This window comes from Petaurus breviceps, unplaced genomic scaffold (genome assembly GCF_028583685.1).
Source record: "Petaurus breviceps papuanus isolate PSGF00001 unplaced genomic scaffold, PetGlider_PUasm1.0 120, whole genome shotgun sequence".
In the NCBI taxonomy this organism is placed as follows: Eukaryota; Metazoa; Chordata; class Mammalia; order Diprotodontia; family Petauridae; genus Petaurus; species Petaurus breviceps.
In genome coordinates, this window is record NW_027185627.1 from 3,183,484 (window position 1) to 3,209,030 (window position 25,547).

Consider the following 25,547-nt stretch of genomic DNA (forward strand, 5'->3'; position numbering starts at 1 on the left):
AAGAAAGAAAGAAAGAAAGAAAGAAAGAAAGAAAGAAAGAAAGAAAGAAAGAAAGAAGAAAGAGAGAGGGGGGAGGGAGGGAGGGAGGGAGGAAGAAAAAGGGAGATTGGGAAGTTGGAGGTTGAGGTAGTGAAGGAAGACTGCTTAGTCAAGCTGATGTTACAACATACACAATCACACAGTTCTTGCCTATGTGGACATGGGAACCAATTTGGGCTGCATCGACCACGTAATCCTCTTCAATAAAGACATGGTCACCAATGTGTAGAGGAAATGCAACTCTGGAGAAGGAAAAGAAAGATGAGAACAAGTTTTATTTATTGTACTTTGAATCTAGTTTATATAACCACAAGTCATTTACTCCACTTTACCACCTTTAACTAAAGATTATTTTTGATTGCTGAGAGTGAATGTAAATAGCACTTGTTTCTGTTTTGGCCAGAAACCCTGAGGGTCTTCCCTTCCCAGATTGATTTTGGATTTTTGTTTCTTGTTTTTCAACTAGGTAAAAGAGCCCATTCTTTGCCTCATTTCTTAGCAAGCCTTAATCACTCAATGGCATTGCCTCAGTCAAATTGAGACTAGGAAAGCCTTTAGCTTCTTAAAAAGTTCAAGGTGTCCACTGCATCCCAGGCCATCTCCAGTCCTCCTGGTCTGTATCTTACCATTGGATCCCGATGGCTCTGGAGGAGGGAGAGAGGCTGGTGACTTTGCAAAGCCCTACTTCACTTAAATCCAATTCACTTACAAGTCATGACATTCCCTTCTTGATGTTATGATCCTCTTTGAGAACAAAGAACAAACAGCAACAATGATAAACTCATTTCCCAGGAATGTATGTGTGGCAAGGGTAGTGTTCATTGAGTCAAAACAGAATGTATTAATAAATCACTAAATAAATAAGTTATTTGAGTTTTTGGAAGTGAGTAAAGTCAATTTTGAGAATAGAAAGAAAATAGAGGAGAAGAAGGAAGAAAGGAAGGAAGGAAAGAAAGTTAAAATCCTTTTCTGCATACTAATGATTTATTTTACTAGGGAGTATACATTTATTTAAATTTTTGTATATACAATGGATATTTAAGGATTAAATATTAGAAGAGAAATTCTTGGTTACTTAAAGACTAATAACTATGTTAATTTGTGGATTATCCTCAGGATTTCTAGGTGGTTTAGTGGACAGAGTGGTAGGCTTGGAGTCAGGAAGACTTAACTTCCTGTGTTCAAATCTGACCTCAGACACTTACTAGCTGCATGACACAGGGAAAATCCTTAACCCTGTTCATCTCAGTTTCCTCATCTGTAAAATGAAGGAAGAAAGAGAAGGAAATGGCAAATCCTTCTAGTATCTTTGCCAAGAAAACTTCAAGTGGGGTCACAATTAGGCACAACTGTACAAGTCATTCTTGAGTCTCTCTATTTGTCATGGAATTAAAGATAAAAGGTTAATATTTTGGGTTCCTTATTCTTAAAACTTTTTGCTTTGTAGATCTTGCTTGTAGGCTACTTTATTCTATTCTTTCTCACTCATAGAAATACCAGTTCCTAGAGGTGGGAAAGGATATTGTTCCATGGAATGTAGTTTTCTATGTCTCTGTGTAGTGTATTATTAACTTTAGCTTTCTCCATGGTCATTTCCCCCCCTCACCTTCTTGGGTTCATGCCCTCTGACTCTTCTGTGTGTCATTTGCCCCTGAGAACTCTGATCCCCCTTTCCTAGTATTACTTCTTACATTATGTTATTCAGGTTTTTTTTGATTTGTGTTTTTCTAGGATGCCTATATATAATCCTTATGTTCTCTCTGCACATCCTGTCTTCAAATACTGATGTGTTTCAATTATCTAAAGATCATGTTTTCTTTTAACATGATTGTGTTTTGCATCTCATCTTCTTAATCTTTATTTCTCTGTATTTGCACTCCCTGTCAGTTGTTCTCTCTTTTGTTTCTTCGGTGAGACTTGCTATGGTGGATTCCAGTTTTTCTCTTCAGGCCATAAATTCTTCTTTCATAGTTCTTATTTTAAACCATTCAGGAACATGCCTTGGTTCCATGATCTCTTTGGCATCCTGTAGGGTCCTCTGTTTATCAGGTATTGATCAATTTTCCTTTATCATAGAATATTTGTTCATAGATGTCTGCACATGTTTAGCTAATCTGGAGACCCTATTCTCTTCTGTTGCTAATCTATTTTCTGTTTGTTTATCTGCTTATGCTCAAGGTCTTTAGTTGAATTTCCTTCCTCCTGAGATCTTTGGTCATTTCAATCTTTTTCTCTTTTCTCTCACATTCCCTTATTACTCACTTTCTGACTCTTTGGTGGTGATTTCCCTAGGGGCTAGTCCTCAAAACTGTCACCCTAGGGGCTAGTCCTCAAAACTGTCACAGATTATGCCTAGTTCTTAGTCTCTTTCCCAAGTGACTTCTGGAGGTACTCAACTGGCCCCATGTGGTTGCAAGTCTCTTTCCCTTAGGTTTAATGGAGTGCCACACAGCCATACACAAATATGTCCTGTTCTAGTTCTTTCTGTTCCTCATTTCTTTGATGGAACTCTGTTAAAGAACAGAATGCTTCTGTGGGGCTGTTATAGAGTGAACTTCTGCCCTTTGGCTTTCTATGACACTGGGAGAAGTGGAAGGGTAGAGTTAAGTTCTATTGCAAGCCTGTGGGTACGCTTGGGAAGCTCTGCTGCTGTGACATGATAGGGGCAGATGATAACAGTGGAGGGTTAGGGATTTGTCTTCTCTTTTGTGAGTTCATTGAATCTCATTGGGGTTCTTGGTTACCTAGATGGCAGAGACAGGTAATATTGCTTTATTGCTTATACATTTCTAGGTTTAGAAGTGAGAGGGGTTGTGAGGATTGGAGAAAATGTCTAGTTCTCCATTGTGTTGGTTATATGACCACAAGTCAAGTAGCCTTGTTTGTATTTAGACTTCCTGACTCAGTTCTGCTCCTGCTCTAATCCATCTTCCATACTGATGCCCAATTGATTTTCTTAATAGAGTAGTAGGTTGGATAGGGCAACATAGCTACTCCAGTGACTCCCTATTACCCTTAGGATTAAATATCAACTGTTGTCATTTAAAGCTCTTCTTAGTCTGGTATCCTCTTATCTTTCTGGTCCTATTTCATATTATGTCTTTCTACTCTAGCCAATTTAAGAATTTTTCAAGGGTAATTTTGGCTATATATTCTGCACTACCTTTTGAGTCTATCCTTGGTTTTTTTTTTTTTTTATTTTTTTGTGAGGCAATCAGGGTTAAGTGATTTGCCCAGGAACACACAACTGGTAAATCTCAAGTCAGATTTGAACTCAGGTCCGTCTGACTCCAGGGTCATTGCTCTATCCACTTTACCACCTACCTGCCCCTACCCTTGGTTTAAATCTAAATGAAGGCCAAACATATTTAAGCAATTTAAGCAACATAACAGGATTCAAAAATAAGTTTGGCTAATGCTCATTCAGTAAATACTAGTGATGTAATAAACATTTCTGTTCTCTGAGATAGTAGCCCCAGTTACCCAAAGCATTTAGACCACTGATTTCATGGTTCTTCTCTAGAAACGTGAAGTCCAAACTCCAAAGCAAATGATCTTGCTTTGGCATTTTTGTTATCTTTTGATCATAATTTGAATTTCAATTTTTTTTCTTCTTTAATGCATTTGGTGTTGATACATCTACAATGAATGCAGAGGGATTTCATTGTTCTTAAATTGTGCCACATTTACTTCAAGAGAGCTTTCTGTCAGGGGGCGGGCAGGTAGCACAGAGAGTAAGAGCACCGGCCCGAGAGTCGGGATGACCTGGGGATCGAATCTGGGCTCAGACACTTAGCACCCACCCAGAAACACCTGGCCATGTAACCTTGAGCAAGTTACTTAACCCCAATTGCTTACAAAAAAAAAAAGCTTTCTGTCCATAAGATTTAAAAGTATTATTTTAGGATGGCTGTTATTTTTTTCCTACCTAATATAATTAGATCAATAACCTAGTCTTGAATTCCATTTATCATTTGTCATATTTTTACATTGAACTCAATTTTTGCATAAGTGATCATTAAGGAAATATTCAGAGAAAATATTTTGTAATTTTTTTTTTCTTTTTACTAGTATCTTCATAATGGAATACAGAGCAGCACAAAACTGAGCTCACTGGTGTGGATATTCTGTCCTCATAATGTGGATTGCAGATCTTCCATGGCTGCCTGTCCTAAGTGACTCATGTCTGTGTCAAGTCATCATAGGGCTCAACCCATGATTCTGGAGGCCTTTCTCCCTTATACTTTCTCTATGTTAGAAAGATGCCAGTGGAGCCCTCGGGTTCTCCTTCCTTCTTGCCATGTGACTGACATATTTTGGGGGATGCTCATTTCTTGATTGGTGCCTTTTATAATACTTCTCTTATTCATGATGTGATGTAGCCTGCTTACCCCTACCATTTGCCTCTCAATTGCCTTTCTGGCAACTTATAATTCTTTTTTAAAGATTATAATAGTCTGTGATTCCCAGACATATGACAAAACTAGTAAAGTATTAGTGTTTAAAAATGGACCTTTGTTTCTAAGAGAATCATTAAAAGAACTGTGCAATTTCCCGACTGCATCTATTATATACTTTTTCTTCTGTTCAACCTTATTATCTTTTTCTTCTGTTCAGTTCTGTCCTGCCTCATTTGTGACTCTAAGAAGCTATAGCATGTGCAGTGGCTATACCCTAGTAACGTCACCTCGGCAAACCAAAACCAAACCACGTTGGCAGACAGGCTAAACCAGGTTGAGAGTAGCCATTGGATTTGTCGGTGAGTTAGGGGAAATGTCTAGCCCAAGCATGTGAAGACTTCTCCAGGTGGAATTTGAGGATGAAAACCATTTGTTCTGATGGCTGAAGGCTGCCAAAGGAGGCACTGTGGAGCTCTGAGAGCTTGGTTAGAAATGGAAGATGCCAAGGTCATCCACTGTATCATCAGTCTTTTTGACTTTGGTTTTGCCACTGGACTTTGATGACTCTGGAAGAGAGGGTGAGGCTAAGACTTTTTGCTATTCTGCTTCACCTAAATCCAGTTCACCCATAAGTCAAGAAATCACCCTATGATATTATTGATCTTCAAAAGTGAAGGACAAACAACTGTCTCCTACTCAATAAATTCAAGTGGCTCTCTGTCACCTTCAGGGTCAAATACAAACACTCCATCTGGCATTCCAAGCCCTTCACAGCCTAACCTCCTCCTGCCTTTCTAGTATTTTTATACCTTACCCCCTTCTCTTTGATCCAGCAGCACTGGCCTCCTGGCTATTCCGGAACAGTACACTCTCTAAATTTTCTTTGGCTGTACTCTATGCCTGGAAAGCTTTCCCTCTTCCTTTTCAACTATTGACCTTCATGGTTTCCTTTTAAGTCCTAACAAAAATTCCATATTTTACTGGAAGCCTTCCCCAACCCCTCTTAATTCTAGTTCCTTCCCTCTGTTAATTATCTCCTATTTATCCTGTATAAATTTTGTATATATTTGCTTGTCTGTTATTTCCCCCATTAGGTTATAAGCTCCTTGAGGGCAAGAACTGTCTTTTGCCTTCTTTTGTATCCCCAGCACTTAGCACAGTGCTTGACACATAGGAAGGACTTGATAAATGTTTATTGATTGATTGATATTAGCTCTGGCTCAAATGCCTTCATCTCCTGTTTTTAATGTCAGGTTCCTAATTTCTCTTTAAAGCCCTCTTGAAAACCTATTTCCCTCATATAGCCTTCCCCTGACCATCCTAGCCCATAACTATTTCTTTTTCTCAATCCTGTTGCATTTATTGTCTGACCACTCAATTCAAATCAATTCTGCAAACATTTATTCAGTGTCTACTGTGTATTAGGCACTGTGCTGGGCACTGGGGATACAAAAGAAATTCCTGCCCTCAAGGAACTTATATTCTACTGGTGAGATGCAACACATACCCACAGAAATAAGTATGACTTTTTTTTGGTTGTAGGAGGTGGTACTTAGTTTGTATTTTAGAAGAAGCTAAAGATTCTGTGACATAAAGGTAAGGAAGGAATGCAATCCAAAGATAAGGGACTACTTGTGAAAAGTCATGGAAATAATAAAACAAAATATAAAGAATGAAAAAATAGAAGAGAATATGAAATATCTCATATGAAAAACAAGTGATCTGGAGAACAGATCAAGAAGAGAAAACATCAGAATAATTGGACTACCTGAAAGCTACAGTAAAAAAAAAAAAAGAATCTTGATACCATAATAGAGGAAATAAAGAAAATTGTCCTAAAGTGTTACAACAAGAGGGGAAAGGAGAAATGGGGGAAAAAATATACTGATCACCACCTGAAAGAAATCCTGCAAGGACAATCTACAGGAATATGATAGCTAAATTCTGAAATCCCCAGCTCAAGGAGAAAATGTTATGAGAAACAAGAAAAAAATAATTCAAATATGACAGAGCCTCATTTAGAATCACACAAGACCTAGCAGTGGCTACACTAAAAGACCACAGTTCTTAGAACGCTATATAATGAAGAGCAAAAGAACTGGGATTATGGCCAAAAATATCGTACCCAGCAAAGTTAAGCATTATTCTGAACCCCCCTTCCCATGGACATTCGATGAATTGCCAGACTTTAAGGATTTTATCATAAAAAGATCTGAATTTAGTAGAAAATTTGACATACAAGACCCAAGAGAAATATAAGGTAAACACCAAAGGCTAATTACAAGGGACTCAATAAGGACAGACAGTTTACTTTTTATATGAGGAAATGTAAACTGTATGTTTAAGGTTATAGTTAGCAATTGTGTAGTTTGAAAGAAAGATTGGGGTAGAGCTCAGTATGACGTGATTCTAGAAAGTAATATCATCTAGGCAAAGGTAAAAAGAGTAATTATCTCATACACAGGAGATGAGAGAGGAAGAACAGACACAGAAGAGTTAGATGGAGGAGGAGGGCTGGTAGTTCTGGAATCCTACTCTGATTGGGAATGGGTTAAAGAGGGAACTATATACATAGATATGCATATATATACACACACATATATACATATATATGGGTATAAAAGTCGTCTAACTTCAGAAAGAAATAACAAGCTAAGAGGACAGAGAGGGGGGAGGGATTTTTAGGGGGAACTCTGCTCACATCACATCTGGGTTAAAGCGAGAACAATATATACATTTAGAAGGGAATAAAAGTCTCCTAAATTTATAAAGAAATAAGAGGGTGAGGGAATAGGATGGGGGGGTATAGAAAGGTATCTAGATGGATAAGAATGGTATAAAGAAGGAACAACACATATTTGGAAAGCTAGAAAAGTCTTCTAAATTCAGATAGAAACTTGAGGGCAAGGGGAAAGGGTGGGGGGGCGGATAAGGGAGGGATCCTTGGATGGGGTGGGCTAGGTTAAGTAATAGGTAGAAGGAAAGTTAAGGAGTGAGGAGGGATAGGAAATAGGAGATACACACAAACAAAATAAAGATCAGGAGTAGAATTTATTAGGGAAAAAAAGCAGGAGTATTAATCATGATCTCAGACAAAATTAAAATAGATTTAATCAAAAGAGAAAAATAGGGAAACTACACTATATGTCAGCCATATTAATCAATATTGTTTTAGACTATTTAAATTAACTAGACAATATAAGGTTGGAATATTGCTGTGGTATAGGAAATGATGAGTTGGTGGATTTAGGAAAATATGCAAAGACTTGGACTTATGAAAGAAGATGTCATCCACCTGTAGCAGCAAGCACCCCAGCATCTCTAGGGTGGCTGCCAATACAGGTTCTTGGATCTGCTTTGATAAAGGAAAGCAACTCAAAATGGGTTAACAAGCTTACTTTAATCAGTCAAATAGGTATCCTTTACCTAGTTCAGGGGAAAAAGGTCAACACCCTGGACTTCAGAGTATACAGACAGAATTATCCAGACAGAGAAACAGATCAAGTAGACAGTTTCCAAACTGTCCAACCATTACATCCATACCAAATCAACATCTGGGTTTCAACATCTGGGTTTTTCAAAGCCGGAGGACTCTCAACAACAGCTTCCCAGAGTCTGATCAAATCACAGAACACTTCTCAAAGTGAGCCCCAAAACAAAGCTACACATCAGGGCTTATCTAGCCTTCTCCTGGCTCAGAGAATGTAACAACCTTATTGACTCACTGACCAATAAAGAAGTATCTACTGAAAAACAAGCCTCCCTCCCCAGGCTCCAGGTGCACTTTAGCCTAGGGGCAGGGAAGATCTTTAAAATTTACATTCCCATTACACCATCCTAAAAGAAATAGAGGACAAACAAATATATATGTGTATGACTATAGATACTGAAGTATATGTATGTGTGTATGTATGTATATGTTTATATATATATATGTATATATATACACATATGAATGTGTATATGTGTGTGTGTGTGTCTGCACTTAATTGTAGCCTTCTTGAGTTTGGGAGGGGAGGAAGAGGAGAAAAAGGAACAAAGTAAAAAGTACACAGTAGAGAACAAAATAAAACCTATAAGGAAGTGAAGATGGACAACTCTGAACACGGTGTGTAGTATTTAGTATATAGGCTTTCTTGAAATGGAAATTTATTGCTCTATATTTTGAATCCTCTCTTAGTTCTGCTGTGAACATAGCAATTTTTTTCCTTTTCTTATTTTGTATTTAAGTTTAAAATGAAAACAAATTACCCAAAAAAAGGAAAGAAAAGTCGTGGAGATAGGAGAGGAAATGTCTTACACTAGAAATAAAATTAAATAATTTTAAATTAAAAAACTTAATTAAAAAATTAAATAAAAATTGAGTCAGTTTGTCACAAGCATGTGCTGCCTCATATTCACTTGGGATTTGGACTTTGCCGCATAATAATAATACAATTACTTAGCTTTCTTTTTTTTTTTTTATAGAACAATAATTTTATTTCCTAGAGAAAGTGTGTTCCTTGGGAATTGCACAATTAATTGGACGTCCAATGCAGAATCCACCCATTCAGAGAATCAAAGGAGATAAAATTTGTAACCTAGTTGACATTTAATAAATACTTATTCCCTTTCTTCCAACCCCCTTTCCTTTCTGTTATTAGATCAGATTACAGTAACATTTTGGGGTATGGGAAAAGCAGGAGCAAAAAATATATGCATGTCTTTTCAGAAATCAATGCTAGAATTAATGACTAGAAAGAGTTGCCCCAAATAGTTCACTGTCATGACCCAAGCAATATCAAATCTCTCTTTCTCTTTCTTCCTCTGCAAAACCTGTACTTGATATACAGCCAGCCTTTTTTGAACTGGATGTCGTTTAAGAATATTGAAGTGCTCAGATCCAGGATTCTCTGAATTTTCAGGACTAGTTTCAACTCAAAGAGGTTCCTTTCCCAGGGCAGCTGTGGGATAAACTCCCACAAGGTTCCTCCGTACTCCATAAACCCACAGTTAAGGGTAGGCCAAAGGCTCTCCAGAGACTCCCTCCTTAAGACTTGTGTGAACTGATGATACATAATGATGCCCTACAAGTCTTTTCTCTCTTTTTATCCCTGTGGATTTCTCGGTCATAATGAACTCATGGTGCTTCAGGATTATGGCCTGGTTGTGGTCTTCCTGCTCTTTGGGAATTCCAAATATTCAGTCAAGGCAATAAACATTAAATGCCAACTATGTGCCAGGCACTGTGCTAAGGGCTAGGATACAAAGAAACTAAAAAAACCCAAACCACTCCCTGCCTTCAAACAGCTCAGAGTCTAATGGGGAAGACAATAGGCAAAGAACTGTAGACAAACAAGATATATGGAAGACAATTTAGAGATAATCAACAGAAGGAAGGAATTAGCATTAAGGGGGATTGGAAAAGGCTTCCTTCTTGTACAAAGATGAGATTTTGTCTGAGACTTGGAAGTGAGGAGGCAGAGGTAAGGAGGGAGAACATTGGGGACAGCCCGTGAAAATGTATGGCATATTCAGCTATAGATAGGTTCACTTTGATTTTTCCTTCCATCATTCTGATGAGATTCAGTTTTATTTTTACTCATTTTCTTTTCTACATGTTCTAATCTGATTTTTTTCACAACAGTCTGAAATTCAAAGAAGAAATACATTTTTTGTTGTTTATTTTCAACCATGTCCAACTCTATATGACCCCTTTTGGGGTTTTCTTGGCAGAGATACTGGAGGGGTTTGCCATTTCCTTCTCCAGTTCATTTTACAGATGAGGAAACTGAGGCAAACAGGATTAAGTGACTTGCCCAGGGTCACATAGCTAGTGTATGTATAAGGCTAGATTTGAATTCAGAAAGATGAGTCTTTTTGACTCCAGGCCCAGAATTCTATCCTTGGTGCCACTTAATTACCCCTACTTATGTCTATAGGACACAACCCTGACTAGCTGCCCAAAGAAATATATACCACGTACCAAATACAGTGATAGTGATGGTTAGTACCATTCGATATGTATTTACTTACTGAATTCCCTGACTTCAACACTTACCTTTAATCATTTCACTCTAGACAAGGGATGGAGAGGATAACTATGCAAGTGTCACAGTTGCTAGGCCACTGCCTCTGTTTGTTAAAGAAAACCTTCCCAGAGTCCCCTCAGTATTCAGCAGCATTCCCAGCCTTTGTCATATTTCAAATATTCATAATTCTGACTGTCAAAAGCTTGAATTAATTATTGTAGAAAGACAAATCTTCATTGCCTTGTCCACAAGAGGCTAGGCTGACAGCTGTTAATGTTTCTGTATTAGTCTGTGTTGGGGTGGACTGGTAAATGTTTACAACCAGTTCTCCAGAAAAAAAAAAACTGTTTGCAGGAAACACTTTTAAGTTAATATACATTATTTACATTTTCTCCATCACTTTCTTATGTCTAGACATCAAAACAATAAACCAAGTTCCAATTTGTAGTGTTTGCTGATTTCCAAAGAATAAATGCTCACATTGAAAATTCAACAATGTCGTCCAGTAAAAGCTGGCCCCAGCACACCCTTGAGTCTTCTGAGATTCAGAAAGAAGAGTTTATTTAAAAATTTTATTTATTTATTTTTAGTTTTCACCTTTTGTTTTTATAAGATTTTGAGTTCCAAATTTTTTTCTCCCTTCCTCTTCTCCCCCCTCCCAAGAGGGCAAGCAATCTGTTATAGGCTATGCATGTATGATCATATTAAACATTTCTGTTGTAAAAAAAGAATCAGAACAGAAAGGAAAAACAAGTAAAAAAAGAAAATAGTATGCTTTGATTTGCAGTCAGACTCAATAGTTCTCTCTTTTCCATCATGAGTCTTTTTGGAATTGTTTTAGATCATTGTATTGTTGAGAGAAGCTGTCTATCAAAGTTGATCATTGAACAATGTTGCTGTTACTGTCTACAATGTTCTCCTGGTTCTGCTCACTTCACTCTGCATAAGTTCATGTAAGTCTTTTTTTTTTTAGTTAAATTATTTATTTTCAGTTTTCAACAATCACTTCCATAAGTTTTAAATTTTCTCCCCCTCCCGCCTCCCTCTACATATGCATTCCTATTAAACACATTTTCACATTAGTTATGTTGCATAGAAGAATGATAACAAATGGGAAAAACCATGAGAAAGAAAAAAATAAAGCAAAAAAGAAAATACTGTTTTGTTCTGCATTCCGACTCCATAGTTCTTTTTCTGGATGTGACTGGCATTTTCCATCATGTGTTCTTTGGAATTGTTTTAGGTCCTTGCATTGCTGAGAAGGGCTAAGGCTATCAAAAGTTCATGTAAGTCTTAGCAGGTTTCAGAAAGATGAGTTTAGATGTCTACAGTCTTCACTTAATGTTGGAAGCATTTCTTGTTCTAGATGTTGTCTAGATTTTGTCATAGGTCTTCATCTTCATATCAATCCCCTGGGCTTGGAATCAGAACTCTCCTGCTCTCTCAGGGTGAAAGGTTTGCTGAATGGGCCAACTCAAACCTACCAGACCTTTCCTGGAATAATTAACCCCCAACACTAACAGTGGTTTTCCCGTTTGTTTTTTAAGAGATTGAAACTGAGTGTAATTTTAAGTTTTCGTGAAGACCTCTGGGTATTCTTATTCGTCCTCTGCTCCTGTTCTATAATTATACTCTAACTCTCTCAGGACAGAAGCTGTTTCATTTTTGTCTTCGTATCACCAACACTTATTAGAGATCCTGGTACACAATAGGCACTTAATAAATGCTTGTTGATTGGTTCATTCTTGTGTTTCTTCTCCTTCTCCTCTGCCTTCAAATATGCATTGTCTCCATGCCTGCTTATATACCCTCACCATCTATTTTTTTGGTAATCTCACTGTAACCTAACACTGGTCTACCCCCAGGCTAATATGGAAGCTGGAAGCTCCTGCTCTATATGCCTAAGGGGTTAGAATGTTCTGAACAGCTCTTAACTGCCATCAAACACCTGGCAGGGCTCAGCAGTCACATACGTCAATGTGTCCCCTTTCTTATTTGGCTCTAAAACAAAATGTTCTGGGAACGAGATAAACTGGCTTGCGCACCTCGGATGTGCTCATATCCACCAGGGGGCTCTCCAAGGTTACTCGGAACCAGATCTGGAAGACGACGATTGATAGGTGCCCACCTCTGTACTACTTGCTATGGAGATGATGGGTAAGGAGAACAGCCACAGTTTGAGTTGGAAGGGGCCTCAAAGACTTTCATTTTAAGATGTGAGGAAACTGAGACCAGAGAAGCTAAGTGATTTGTTCACCACTTCTCCATTACCCATAACTCTTTTTTCCCCATCCAGATGCTAACCCATCTTTCAAGTACCTCCAGGTGATGCAGTGGATAAAATGCTGGGACTGTAGTCAGGAAGACTGGAATTCAAATCCACCCTCAGACAGTTGCCTGGCAAATCACTTAACCTCTGCCTCAGTTTCCCCAACTGTAAAGTGGAGATAACAATAGTACCTGTCTCACAGAGTTGTTGTGAGAATCAGATATTTGTAAAACATAGTACCTGGAACATACAGTAAGTGCTTAATAATAAATGCTTGTTCCTAATCTTGCTCAAGGTGGTACAGTTAATTAGTAGCATAGGTAGGATTTGAACCAGGGTCCTCTAACTCCCAATCCAGTCCTTTTTTCCCATTGCACCACAAAGCCTCTCAGATGCCTTCCCTTTTAGAAGCTTAATGTTTGTTTGAAGATGTGTTCATGTATGGAGAACTGGGCCTGTGATTTCATCAGCATAGGAGACTTCCAGATGAGAAAACTCTCTTAACCAATGCAGGGCAGCCCCTTCTCTGCAATTTATAATCTTAGAGTTGCCTAGAGCACTTGAGAGGTTACGATCACCCAGGACTTGAACCCGGGATTCTATGATTCTGAAGTCAGCTGTTTATCCACTATACCACATTGCCTCTCATCAATAAAAAAATTGGAACAATTATATGGCACAGACTAAATGTTGTAGGTGGTCACACAAGGGAGAAACCAGTCCTACTAGATTTTAAAGGAGGTTGGATTAAGAAAGGGAAGAATCCGGACCTCCTCTGGGGCAGGATTAATTCTTCATTCATGTTGGGCTTCACCCGTGCTAGGCCAAGCAGTCGGGAGCACCTCTTCCAAGGGGGGTAGCAGATGCTTTGGAACCTGAGCCAGGTCTCAGCACAATTCAATCTCTCTGCTGTTTTCCAAATCCTTTGTGGACCGCCTTGTTTTCCTCCTTTGGGTTGGCTTTCCTATTTTTGAAAGGATGATTCTTTCCCATTGCCCCTTTTAGGGTGCCATTAACCATCTGGGGTCATTTTCTGAGTACCTCATCATTTTGTTTCTTGTTCAACCCAACCTCTGACTTCCTTAATCACTGTCATGACAGCTGTTACTCTTTCAGTCGATGACTTTTCAAAGGGTGGAATCTATCGGGGATCAGGTCTGTTTAACTTACTCAGGAGCTTTCCTGGATATCGCTTATAGGACAAAGTACAAACTCCACAGGCTGACATACAAGACCCTACACATTGTGTGTGACCCTATGTACTTTTCATGATTTATGTCCCACCACTCTCTCTGCAAAAGCCTTTCCCTCAAATCCAATTGGTCACTGTTCTGCAACATATAGTTTTAGAGAGCTTAGTTACTAAATTGTAGTTTAATAAATCCCACTGAGAGGGTGTCTCCCAGAAACAGAACTTCTGAATGGGTGAGGGCTGCTTCTCATCTGTTCATCTTTATTACCCACTTCCCTCTTCTTTTTCCATTCAGGTCCTGCCTGTCCTTCAGGCAGCTGATGATGCAGTGGGTAAATCACTGGACCTGGAATCAAGAAGACCACAGTTTAAATCTATTTTCAGACAATTACTAGTTGTGAAGCCTTGAACCTCTCCTCTGTCTGCCTCAATTTCCCCAACTGCAGAATGGGGACAACAATAATACCAGTCTCACAGAGTTGTTGTGAGGATCAAATAAGATTGTGTTTGTAAAACACTTAACACAGCATCTGGCACATACAGTAAGTGGTTAGTGAATGCTTGTTCCCTCCCTCCCACCGTCCCAGCCCTCATTGATCTCTCCCTGCTAGGAACTTCTCTAGCACTTAAACTCTCTCTCTGTTATCAATCTTGCATTGCTTTCCAATATTTCTATGTACATGTCTTGTCTGTGTGAAACAAACACTAATCTCTTTTAGTGCAGGGAGTAAATCCTCTTCTCATATATGCCTCATAACTATAACTGTTACAGAGCTAGGCACACAGCTTCAAAACAGATTGATTGATTTGTAAGGTACCCAGGTGAACAGTAACTAGCAATTTTTTTTACCCTTAGGCAAGTGGCACAAAGCACCTCTATCAAGAAGAATGAAAGACACTCTCACTTAGGATGGTCAGGGTAACAAAGACTGGAACACTATGGTGAAACTGCTGAAGAGCTTGATCCTTGAGAGGGTTAGGAAGATGGGCTGACTCCACTGGGGAGGAAGAAGCCACTGTCTGATAGTTTCCTGTTTTAACTCATTAGCCTTTCTTAACTAGGTGCTCTGTTTAGATGTTTCTGTTTCAAAGTGTTCAAAGGCCCCCTTTAAACTACAAAAGGCATTTCATTAAAAAAATTTTTTTGTCTTTCTGTTCGTTACTTCCCCTTATACTCTCTCACCCCCAGCTGAGCCCTCCCTTGTAACACAGAAGATCCTTGAAACAGAACCAATAAACTCAGTGACCTCATCTGACGTACATTCCACACCTGTGGTCCCCACTGCCCTTTGTTGTGGTTAGTCCATTTTCAACGAGGATCAATGACTTTTACTAATTTAATTTATCAATTAATTAACTTTTGAGTGAATTGGATTTAAGTGAGGTACAGTTGCATAAAGTCACCAGCCTCACTCTGTCTTCCAGAGTTACCGAAGTCCAATGGCAGGACAAAAGTCCAGACAATTGGCGATCTCCTGAGACGCAGTGGGTGACTGTGGCATTTTTGATGTGTGGCTTGTTTTCCTGGTTCTATTTACTTTGATTTGCATCCGTTCATTCCATCAGTCTTCTGTTATTTTTCTGAATCCTGCAAGTCATTTCAGAGGAAGAATTGCTAGAATTTGGTGACAGATTGGATACAGGAAATGTATGAGTCAAATATGACTCATACCATTCTCTAACCTATAACCAAGAATCCTTTCTTATCTATTGTATGGGTATCTTTTGTTTTGCCATATCTAGAGTTTTCTCTGTATCCCTTCCCCTCCCAGAGAGTGATTTCTTTTTAACAACAAAAAAAGGGAGGAAGAAGAAAAAAATTCAGTAAAATTGATCAATACATTAAAAATAATCTGACATTATATGCAATTTTCCATAGCCATGGTCCCTGACCTTTGCAAAGAAGGTGTCATATCTCTTCTTAGGGGCCAGGCTTGTTCTTTATTCCTTCTTATATATTTATTATTATTATTATTTTGCTTTTTGGAGGGCAATTGGGGTTGTGTTATATATATTTTAATTTTTCAACTTTTATTTAAGAAAAAATCCCCCACCAGGATCCTCCTCCTCCTCTAATTCCACAGTGCCTACCCTAGTTCCAGGCAAGATTGTGCCAACAAAGCCCTAAAGAAAACAGGAGAGAAAGGATTTCTTTTCCTTCTTAAACACAACAATCTATGAAAATGCAGCAGCTTCCAGGATCCATTCCAACACCGTTCCCCAATGTAAGGTCCCACCTCCCAAGCAGGAATGAGGGAATTTGATGGATGGGAAGAAGGCCAAGGGGAGACCCCCCAGCCCAGTCCACAAGGCAGGAAAGCATCCCAAAGTTTCAGTCTTCAGCATCATCAAACTGCCTTGTCTCAAACACCATTTTGGAATAGTGGGGAGTCAGGGGGGCAGGGTGGTGCCAGCTTGGGTCACAGATCATGCATGTCTCCTTGCTGGGCCCTACGTGCCCAGAGACAGAATTCGTGAATGCTGGTACTGTGGATGTCTTCAGCACCATACAGATTCCCTTGATCAGCAATCAGCTCACTGTCCCAAGCCTCCTCAACAGGAGGCTCAGCCAGAAGCTCTGTAGGGAAGATGTTCTCCATCCCATCTTCTAGCTCCCAGGGCACATTCTGGGCCCCACAGGCTAGTTTTGGTGTCTGTCTCATGATCCCATCCTCATCTCCTTCCTTCTTTTGATAGAAGTGTTCAGACATAGCCAAGCTGACCGCCGCTAGGCTGGGCGGCTGCTCCCGCTTCGGCCGCGGCTCGGGCTCGGGCGGCGGCGCCTCCTCCTCTTTCCCGCCTCGCGGCGGCGGCTCTCCCTCCGGGGCTGCCTGCCCCTCGCCTTCCCCGGCCCCCCGCAGCCCCCGGCTCCATGCCCGCCAGTTCTCGAAGCGCCGCGGCCGCCGCCGCCCCCACGTCGTGTTATATATTTTTAATTAAAATTTTTAGTCCCTGTCCCAAAGCCCATTAGTATGGGGCTCTTTCCTCACTGGTGGAAATGAATGCCCTCCCATGCTAGGAGAGAGCCCCATACCAATGGGCTGTGGTACAGGGGCCACAGTTTCCACTCCCTCACTGACATTTGGTGATGATAATGACCTAAAGATAATAAGTGACCAGTTAGATTGGCTAAGATGACAAAACAGGAAAATGACAAATGCTGGAGAGGATGTGGGCAAACTGGAACACTAATGCATTGTTGGTGGAGTTGTGAACTGATCCAGCCTTTCTGGAAAGCAATCTGGAACTATGCCCAAAGGGCTATAAATACTTTCATACCCTTTGATCCAGTAATACCACTCCTAGGGTTATATCCCAAAGAGATCATAGAAATGGGAGAAAGACCCATATGTACAAAAATGTTTATAGCAGCTCTTTTTGTTGTGGCAAAGAATTGGAAATTAAGGGGGTGTCCATCAATTGGGGAATGGCTGAACAAGTTGTGGTATATGCATGTTATGGAATATTATTGCGCTATAAGAAACGGGGAGCAGACGGTCTTCATATTGTGATAATAATGGCAATTAAAGATTCCCCTGTATTGGCTTGGTTTTCAAATTGATTGTATTAAAACCCAGAGCTTGTTAATCCCACCTGTGGGATGGACTTTGTGATGTGAAAAGAAAGTCCTGACTGGGAGGAGCTGGTGACGTAGATTTGGAGAGACAAGAGAGAGGCGGAAGTTCTTTTTGGGAGCAGCACCTCGTGGAGAGGGAGAGACTAAGAGATTGCTGGTGGCCGCTTTGAATTGCCCTGGACTTTTGAGACCTGCCCCCTGAGCTGCCAAGGACTGAGGAGACATGGCTGTTTTGCTGGTACTTTGTCTGTCTGTTTTGATGTTATTTTGCCAGATTTGTCCACTGGTGAAAGACTGTCCTGTTGAAGAAGTCCTGGAACCTGGCATTTGGTTAAGAAGGCCTGAGACTGTCCTGCAGACAGAGAGTGAATACTGTCCACTGGTGAGGGACAGTACTGAGAGTGAATACTGTCCACTGGTGAAGGACAGTGCTGTTGTTGCAGGGGTCTGGGAGCCTTTCTGTTGGTTCAGAAGCCCTGAAGAAGGATTTTCTTGTTGTATGTTTACAGAAATCCTGGGAGAGGGCTTTGCTAATGTGTTCAGGGGTTCTAGGACTGTTCTACAGACAGAGGATAAATTCATGAAGGGACTGGCAATGTATCTTATGGCCTTGCTAAGCCTTGTCTCCCCAGGAACTAAGATTGCTGAGAACTTGCCTCCTGTCAAGATGAAGAAAAGACCTCCATTTGGGTATTAAGTGCTGTGTTTAAACTTGATGTAACTCTGGGGTAGATTCAATTGTGATCCAGGGGTGGGGAACTTTTGACCTTTTTGTGTTCTATGGTTGAGCAAATGAATGTATTTTACTTATGTTTGGAAACTAATCTCCATTTGAGAAGAGGGGCTTTGTGGTGGACTTAATTAAGGTATAGCCTAGGGGTGGAGAAGTATTTGGAACAGAGACTTTGTAATTGATTGAATGATTGGAAAGTCCTGGGGTGGGGTAGGCCTTGGAGATTATTTAATCACACTTAGTAAATGCTGTATTTTGAATGATGTCATGTTTTGATCTTCTCTGTTCTGGGTTTGTTACTGAATAAAATAGAGAGCACCTATGCTGGTATTTTGAACCTGGGAAGTTGCCTTTGCTTGATATTATATTACACATATTTACCTGGAGAGGCTTAAAGAACTGATGCTGAGTGAGAAGAGTAGAACCAGGAGGAATTTGTACTCAATTACAGACACAACGTATGTGTGATGACCAACTTTGATAGACTGGACTCTTCTCAACAATGCAGGGATATAAGTCAATCCCAAAAGACGCATGATGGAGAGAAAAACGTGCATCCAGAGAAAGAACTAAATTTATATCCAGGTGGAAGCAAAATACCTGATCTTTTTCGTTCTCTTATTTGATTTTATGTCCTCTTTACCATTTTTCATTCCAGCTGGTACAATCCATCCTTATAACCTGACCATTGTATAATGTGAAAGTATTTACAGATCCTATACTTGATTATAAGACGCCATGGGGGGGGAGAGGAAGGAGGGGGACAAAATGTGAAATTCAAGGAATTGTGGAATTGAATCCTGTAAACTAAAAGGAAACAAACAAATTAATAAATTAAAAATTGAATTAAAAAAAATAAAGTTTAGTCAGTTGGTCCTAAAATCCTAGTCAGTTGGGATTGGGATTATGTCTGTGAATGCTGTTGTATTTCTAGTATAGGTGAGATAGGGAGACCAAGTCTCAGAAAAAAAAAAAAGAATATGACTGGGGAGTAGTGAACTTTAAAAATATTCAAAGAATTATCCACTATTACCCAGTTGGAACAATACAGGATGCATGACTAAGGAAAATTGTAAACATAATAGACCATTTTAAGAACAAAACAAATAAGATTGCATAATTAAATCAGTAGATGCAGAAAAAGTCTTTGGGAAGAATATAACACTAATTTATGATGAAAACATCCACTATATTAGGATAAATATGTTTTTCCTTAGGGATTATCTATATAAAACTGAGAGCTAGCATTATTTGTAATGATATGGCAACAGAAACCTTTCTAATAAAATAATGGTAAAGAAAGAAAAAAAAAAGATAATAAGTGACAATAAAGTTTGTTACCCTTCCTCTCCCTTTACCCTCCAAAATGGGGAATCGAGCTTTTATCTTCTCCTGGAAGAATGCCTGCTTGCAATGGGCAGGAAGCTACTGAGAAGGATAGGGAAGTTTCTAGAGGATGGCCATGCAAGTCTTAGGATTCCTTTTTTCCTTTGCCATCAAGAGGGACATATGAACATCCATGTGAACAGTAAGAGCCGCTAATACAGTGACACATCGCATTTCTGTCAACTTAAAGAAAGGATCATGCAAATCTATCTGAACTGGAGAGTTCACATACTGACCCACACACAAAGGTACACTACACACAGTGTCACACACAGTACATGCAACTATCACAATTGTTTTGAAATTGGTGACTGGAAAGGTACTGTTACCAGAAATAGTAAAGCCCAAAGGAATACCTGGGCTGAAGGGAAGGTGTTGAGGGAGACAAAGAGAGACAAAGCCTTAAAAAGTGAAGGTCTCTGAAGAGGGAACATACTGACTAAAATACAGACTAAGGTGTGAGTGAATGATGGCAGCACTTTTTCTGAGTGCTTGTTTTGACAGGGTGATGGAAGAAACTTGAAAGGGGAGAGTTGGAAATGCCAGGCAACTTCACCTCCTTCCTGGTATTGTTTACTCTGGATGGACCTGGAGGCAATTTTTAGCCTAGAATTATTTGCTGTTTGCTTCTCTTATAAATCTGAGTTTCTGGAATCCCAGTTTCCTAGTTTCATCATAATAAGGTGTGTCTCCTTTCTTCCTATTCAGAGGTATTAAAACAAATACTTTTTCCAGTCTTTGTAAGAGACCCAGGGCAAACTACTGGATTTTTTGGTCATCATCCCAAAGATGAGATAAACTGCCTTCTTCCATCATTTCAAGTGTTTCCCTCTGGACAATAAATCTAGTATCCCCTTCCTTGCTTTTTGCTGCTCAAGTCAGAGATTTCAGCCAAAGACAGACACACCTGTTCTTTTCTCCTTCCCACCTCCCCTCAAACTCTGGACCAGTTAGGTCTTTAGCAAAACCACTACTTGAGGACTTGGGACCCTCTCAGTGGCTTTTCTTCCCAACACTGAGACATCTACTACTCTCTCAGGCCAGACTTCCAAAGCACAAAAAATTAAGTCCTTAGGCAAGTGCAAAGACTATGCAAGGCAGTGTCAGAGAAGAAAAGGGAGGCACAGAGTCCATCTATGTCTAGCTTACAAAGACCCCTTGGTCCCTAAGAGGGACTCCCTTTTCCCAGCTCAGGTTCTACTCTCCATGGCTCTGTGAAGGTTGGCTTTTCTTCTTAGAAGAAGGATAGGTATTGTACTGGAAAGATGACTGGAAATGGAGTCAGAATATGGAGATTCTAATCCCAACTCACTACTTTGTGACCTTTGGCAAGTTATTTAATGTCTTTCTTTCTCATTTGATTCACGTAAAATGGGGATAATAAAAAAAAAATACCCCCCCCAGGACTTTTATGAAGATCAAATCAGAAAATGTATATGAAAGCAATTTTATATATTTGGAAACTATTGTGAACATAAATTTTATTATACCATTGTAATTAGGGGCTGCTAGGTGGTACAGTGGATACAATGCCAGACCTGGAGTCAGGAAGACTCATCTTTCAGAGTTCAAATCTGGCCTCAGACACTTAATAGCTGTGTGACCCTGGGCAAATCACTTAACCCTGTTTGCCTGAGTTTCCTCATCTGTCAAATGAGCTGGAGAAGGAAATGGCAGACCACTCCAGTATCTCTACCAAGAAAACCCTAAATGGGGTAACAAAGAGTTGGACATGACTGAACAAATGACTGAACAACAACTGTACTATTGTAATATGCCCTCTGAACTCAATTCTCCGATTTGCACTGGACTAGCAGGTTGGGTTCCCAGAGGGGAGAATATTCAATCTCCCCTGTGGGTTCTAGGTATAATCTTGATGTGTTGAATTAGACTTAAAGTACAATATAACTGAGGCACATGTATAGAGAATGCATGTGGTCATTGAGTCCCTCCTGATCCTGGCTCTGGAATTTCTTTTCTCTTTTTTGCAAAGTTCCCACCAAGTTTGCTTCTGGGTGTGGTGCTGATGATGGACAAGGCCATTCCTTGCTTGAATGGGCATGCTTCTCTCAAGGCAAGGTGTCTCCAATGGATCTCTTCCCATGGTTATTGGTCTTGGCCATTTGTCCTTAGATACCACCTCTCCTGCTGAAAACACTGTCATTGTCACTGCTACTCTAGTGGACTCCTCAATCACCATTCAACTCTGACTGATGATGTAAGCTCTGATGGCACTGATGGACCTCTGTTAACCTGAGCGCTCTCATCTAAGCACACTCATTCATATAAAATAAGGAAAGAATAAACACAAAAGAATCAGTGCTCTTGAACACAAAGTGATAGGTCAGCTGCCCTTCCCCCACCTGGAAGCTTATAGGAGTCCTCCTTACTCAAAAGCCACCAGGAAAGAGAGAAGCCTGGAGGAAAGGGGTCTTCCCTTAATATGTCAGCAGAATTCGGGCTCCAATTCAAAAGAGCAGCCAATTCAAAGACTTTTTGGGTCACCATTTAGTGAGAACTTGGGTCGTATGGCTAACAGGAAGTAGCAAGAATATATCTGAGCATGCTCTGGAGGTGGTGGTGGAGGATGTGGGGGAAGGGATCATCCATCAATGGTGTCAGAAACAGGCCTCCCTCAAGCTTCTGTGATGGTGGCTGGAATGCTAGCTGAGCATTTCCCAAGATCGGGGGAAGGACAAAGGGCTGCTACACTATCATTTTTCTTTCTCCCCCAGTCCAAGATGAACTACACTTAGTTCTCTTGATTTCCTTAGGAGAGAGGGCTCTGATTATCAGTCATTTAAGTAGATTAGAAGGAATTCTGGACAGAGAACTATATACCTAATCTGCAATCACCAAAGCTACATGACACCCATTCAAGAGGCCTGCAAGCACTTGGGGCGAAATTGAGCAAGCTGTAAGCTTCTTACCAATGGTCAGCAGATCTGGTATCTGCCTAACAAGATGGTCATTCATGCTAAGGGCTCAAAAGAAATCCTTACAAATTACTGACCAACACATCCCACCTCCATACCAAGCAACCCAGTGAGATCTATAATCAGATGTTGGACTACTGACATCTGGCATACATAACCTATTGGGCAGGCTTCCAGGGGCTCAAGGGGCCTGGGCCAGTAGATGTTTGCAGAGGAGGTGGGGTGAATATTTGCTCAGGGAGTATACAAAGTCAGGAATAGAGGATAGACTAGGAACATTTTGTTGATTTCCCATGGTGAACAACACCTTAGCTTGGTCCCTAAGTAGCCCTCATCCTACTTGACCCCTCATTCAGGTTCTATGCTCATTCCCTTTTCCCCTAGGAGAATAGTTCTCTCAGTCAGTAAGCAGAAACTTACTCAATTGCCTTGTGTATATAGTTTTGGACTATTTGTCTGGGGATAGGAGTGGGGATAGAATACAATTATGCAAAAATCATGATTCCTTCCCAGGGATTTATGAGTCTAGTGGGAGACATAGGAATATACAGATGAAAAAGTAATGGCGGGGAGTATTTTCTAAGTGCCAGATTAGTTAAACTGACAATATAGGGGCTGAAAGAATTCAGAGGAGGGAGGGTTTGGAGGCAGGGATTATGGGAAGCATAAGAACATAGCATCCCAGATCTAGAATTAGAAGAGACCTTGTGGTTGTTGTTCAGATGCTCATGACCCCATGGACCGCAGCAGGCCAGGCCTTTCTACCCTCCATCATCTCTCCAAATCAGTCCAGGTTCATGGTTGTTGTTTCCATGACACTATCCATCTCATCCTCTGCTGTCCCTTTTCCTTTTGCCTCCAATTTTCCCCAACAACAGGGTCTTTTTTGAGTCCTGTCTTCTCATTATATGGCCAAAGTATTCCAAAGTATTTAAGCTTCAGCATATGACCTTCCAGTGAATAGCCTGAATTAAAGGTCACCTAATCTAACTCCTTTATTTTGTAGATAAAGAAAATAAGGCCTAAGGAGAAGTTAGCTGACTAAGAGCTCACAGATGGTAAGTGACAGAGCCAGAATTTGAATCCAGGTCATCTGATTCCTAATCCCCTGGTTTTTTCATAGAGGAGGTAGGACTGAAACTAGAGGGTGAAGAATGGTTAACAGTTTGATAAGAGGAGAGCAAGAGAATTGGGAAGGAGCAAAGGTGTAACAATGGAATAAGCATAAATTCTGAACTAGGTTTGACTTGGGAAGGTCTAGTGTTTTAGGCTCAGGAATGGAACAAAATGAGATGTTCAAAGACTATCTAATATTAACATAAATAAGTTTATTAAACGTATGGCAAGGATATTCAGCAAGAATATGTATTGACCCACTGGGTACAGTTCCTTTGCCTTGTTTCCACAGTGGTAGGCCTGATCAGAAACCTATATCAAGCTTAAGGATATTAAGACTCTTCATGTTCTGGGCTTTTGTCCATGGTCAGGAAGCTCCATCAATGGCTCAAGCCTTAGCCCTCTGGACCAATCAAATCTCAGGGATGGTTTCATTGCTTTTTAAGGTAAAAACTAGCCTTGCCTACATGGCACACATCTTAGCAGATATTGTTCCTAATACAGCATCATATGAATACGAAGCAATTAGACCAGTCTGAGTCAGGGTGGGGTAAGAGTCAAAGTAGAAAGGTTGGAGCCAGATGATGGGAGACCTCAAGCATCAAACTAAAGACTCTGGACTTTGTCCCATGAAAGGGGAGTGTGTGCCTCATAGGGAAATAGATAGCATGTTATATGCTAACTTGATAGTGGAAAGGACTGATGTTCAATCATCTTGGCAATACATGGTACATTACCAACAGTAATAGGATAAAAGAAAAAAGAATGAAAGAAATAAAGCAAAAAATAGTATGCCTCAGTCTGTATTCAGACAGTATCCATTCTTTCTCTGGAGGCAGATAGTACGCTTCATCATTAGTCCTTTGGGATTGTTTTGGATCATTGTATTGCTGAGAATAGTCAAGTCATTCACAGTTCTTCATTATACAATATTGCTGTTACTTTATACAATATTCTTCTGGTTCTGCTCACTTCACTTTGCATCAGTTCATGCAAGTCTTTCCAGGTTTTTCTGAAATCATCCTGCTTGTCATTTCTTATAGCACCATAATATTCCATCGTATTCATATACCACAACTTGTTTAGCCATTCCCCAATTGATGGGCATCCCGTTGATTTCCAATTCTTAGCCCATGTGGATCATTTTTGGGAAGCATAGCCAACCACAAAGATGATTATTGTTGAGATGTGGGGAGCTCAGTTCTAAAATCCACAGTGATCAGTGCCTACAGTTTTTAAGCATAAAGTAAGGATTAGAATGGGTCTTTGGAGGAAAAATGTTGTAAATCACTATTGATTAGATAAATGCATATTAAAACACCTATGAGGTACACCTTATACCTATCAGATTGGCTAATATGACAGAAAAGAAAAATGGCAAATATTGGAGGGAATGTGGAAAAATAGGGACATTAATATACAGATGGGAGTGTGAACTGATCCAACCATTCTGGAAAACAATTTAGTGCTGTCCCCAGAGGGCTATTAAACTGTATACCCTTTGATCCAGAAATACTACTACTAGGTCTATATCCCAAAGAGATTAAAGAAAAAGGAAAAGAACCTATATGTACAAAAATATTTATAGCAGTTCTTTTTGTGGTGGCAAAGAATTGGAAATTGAGGGGATGTCTATCAACTGAGAAATAGCTAAACAAGTTGTTGTTTATGATTGTGATGGAACACTATTGTGCTATAAGAAATTACAAACAGGATACTTTCAGGAAAACCTGGGAAGACTTACTATATGAACTGTTACAAAGTGAAGTGAGCAGAACCTGCATTACATTGTATACAATAATAGCAATGTTGTATTATGATCTATTGTGAATAGCTTGTCTATTCTCAGTAATATAATGATCTAAATAATTCTGAAGGATTTATGATG

At 39.9% G+C, this 25,547-nt stretch overlaps 1 protein-coding gene across 2 annotated transcripts in view; it reads right to left on the minus strand.

The window, feature by feature from the left end:
* Positions 1-239: 239 nt before the first annotated feature.
* Positions 240-25,547, minus strand: part of DCTN5 (dynactin subunit 5) — a 101,026-nt gene continuing 75,718 nt past the window's right edge. The window contains exon 7 of one of the 2 annotated variants that reach the window (XM_069089406.1): positions 240-281. In XM_069089406.1, the coding sequence (XP_068945507.1) occupies positions 255-281 (27 nt within the window). In that variant the 3' untranslated portion in view covers positions 240-254. Of the gene's footprint in view, positions 282-14,233; positions 14,258-25,547 lie in introns of those variants that run through there. The other variant, XM_069089415.1, reaches the window with a different exon arrangement.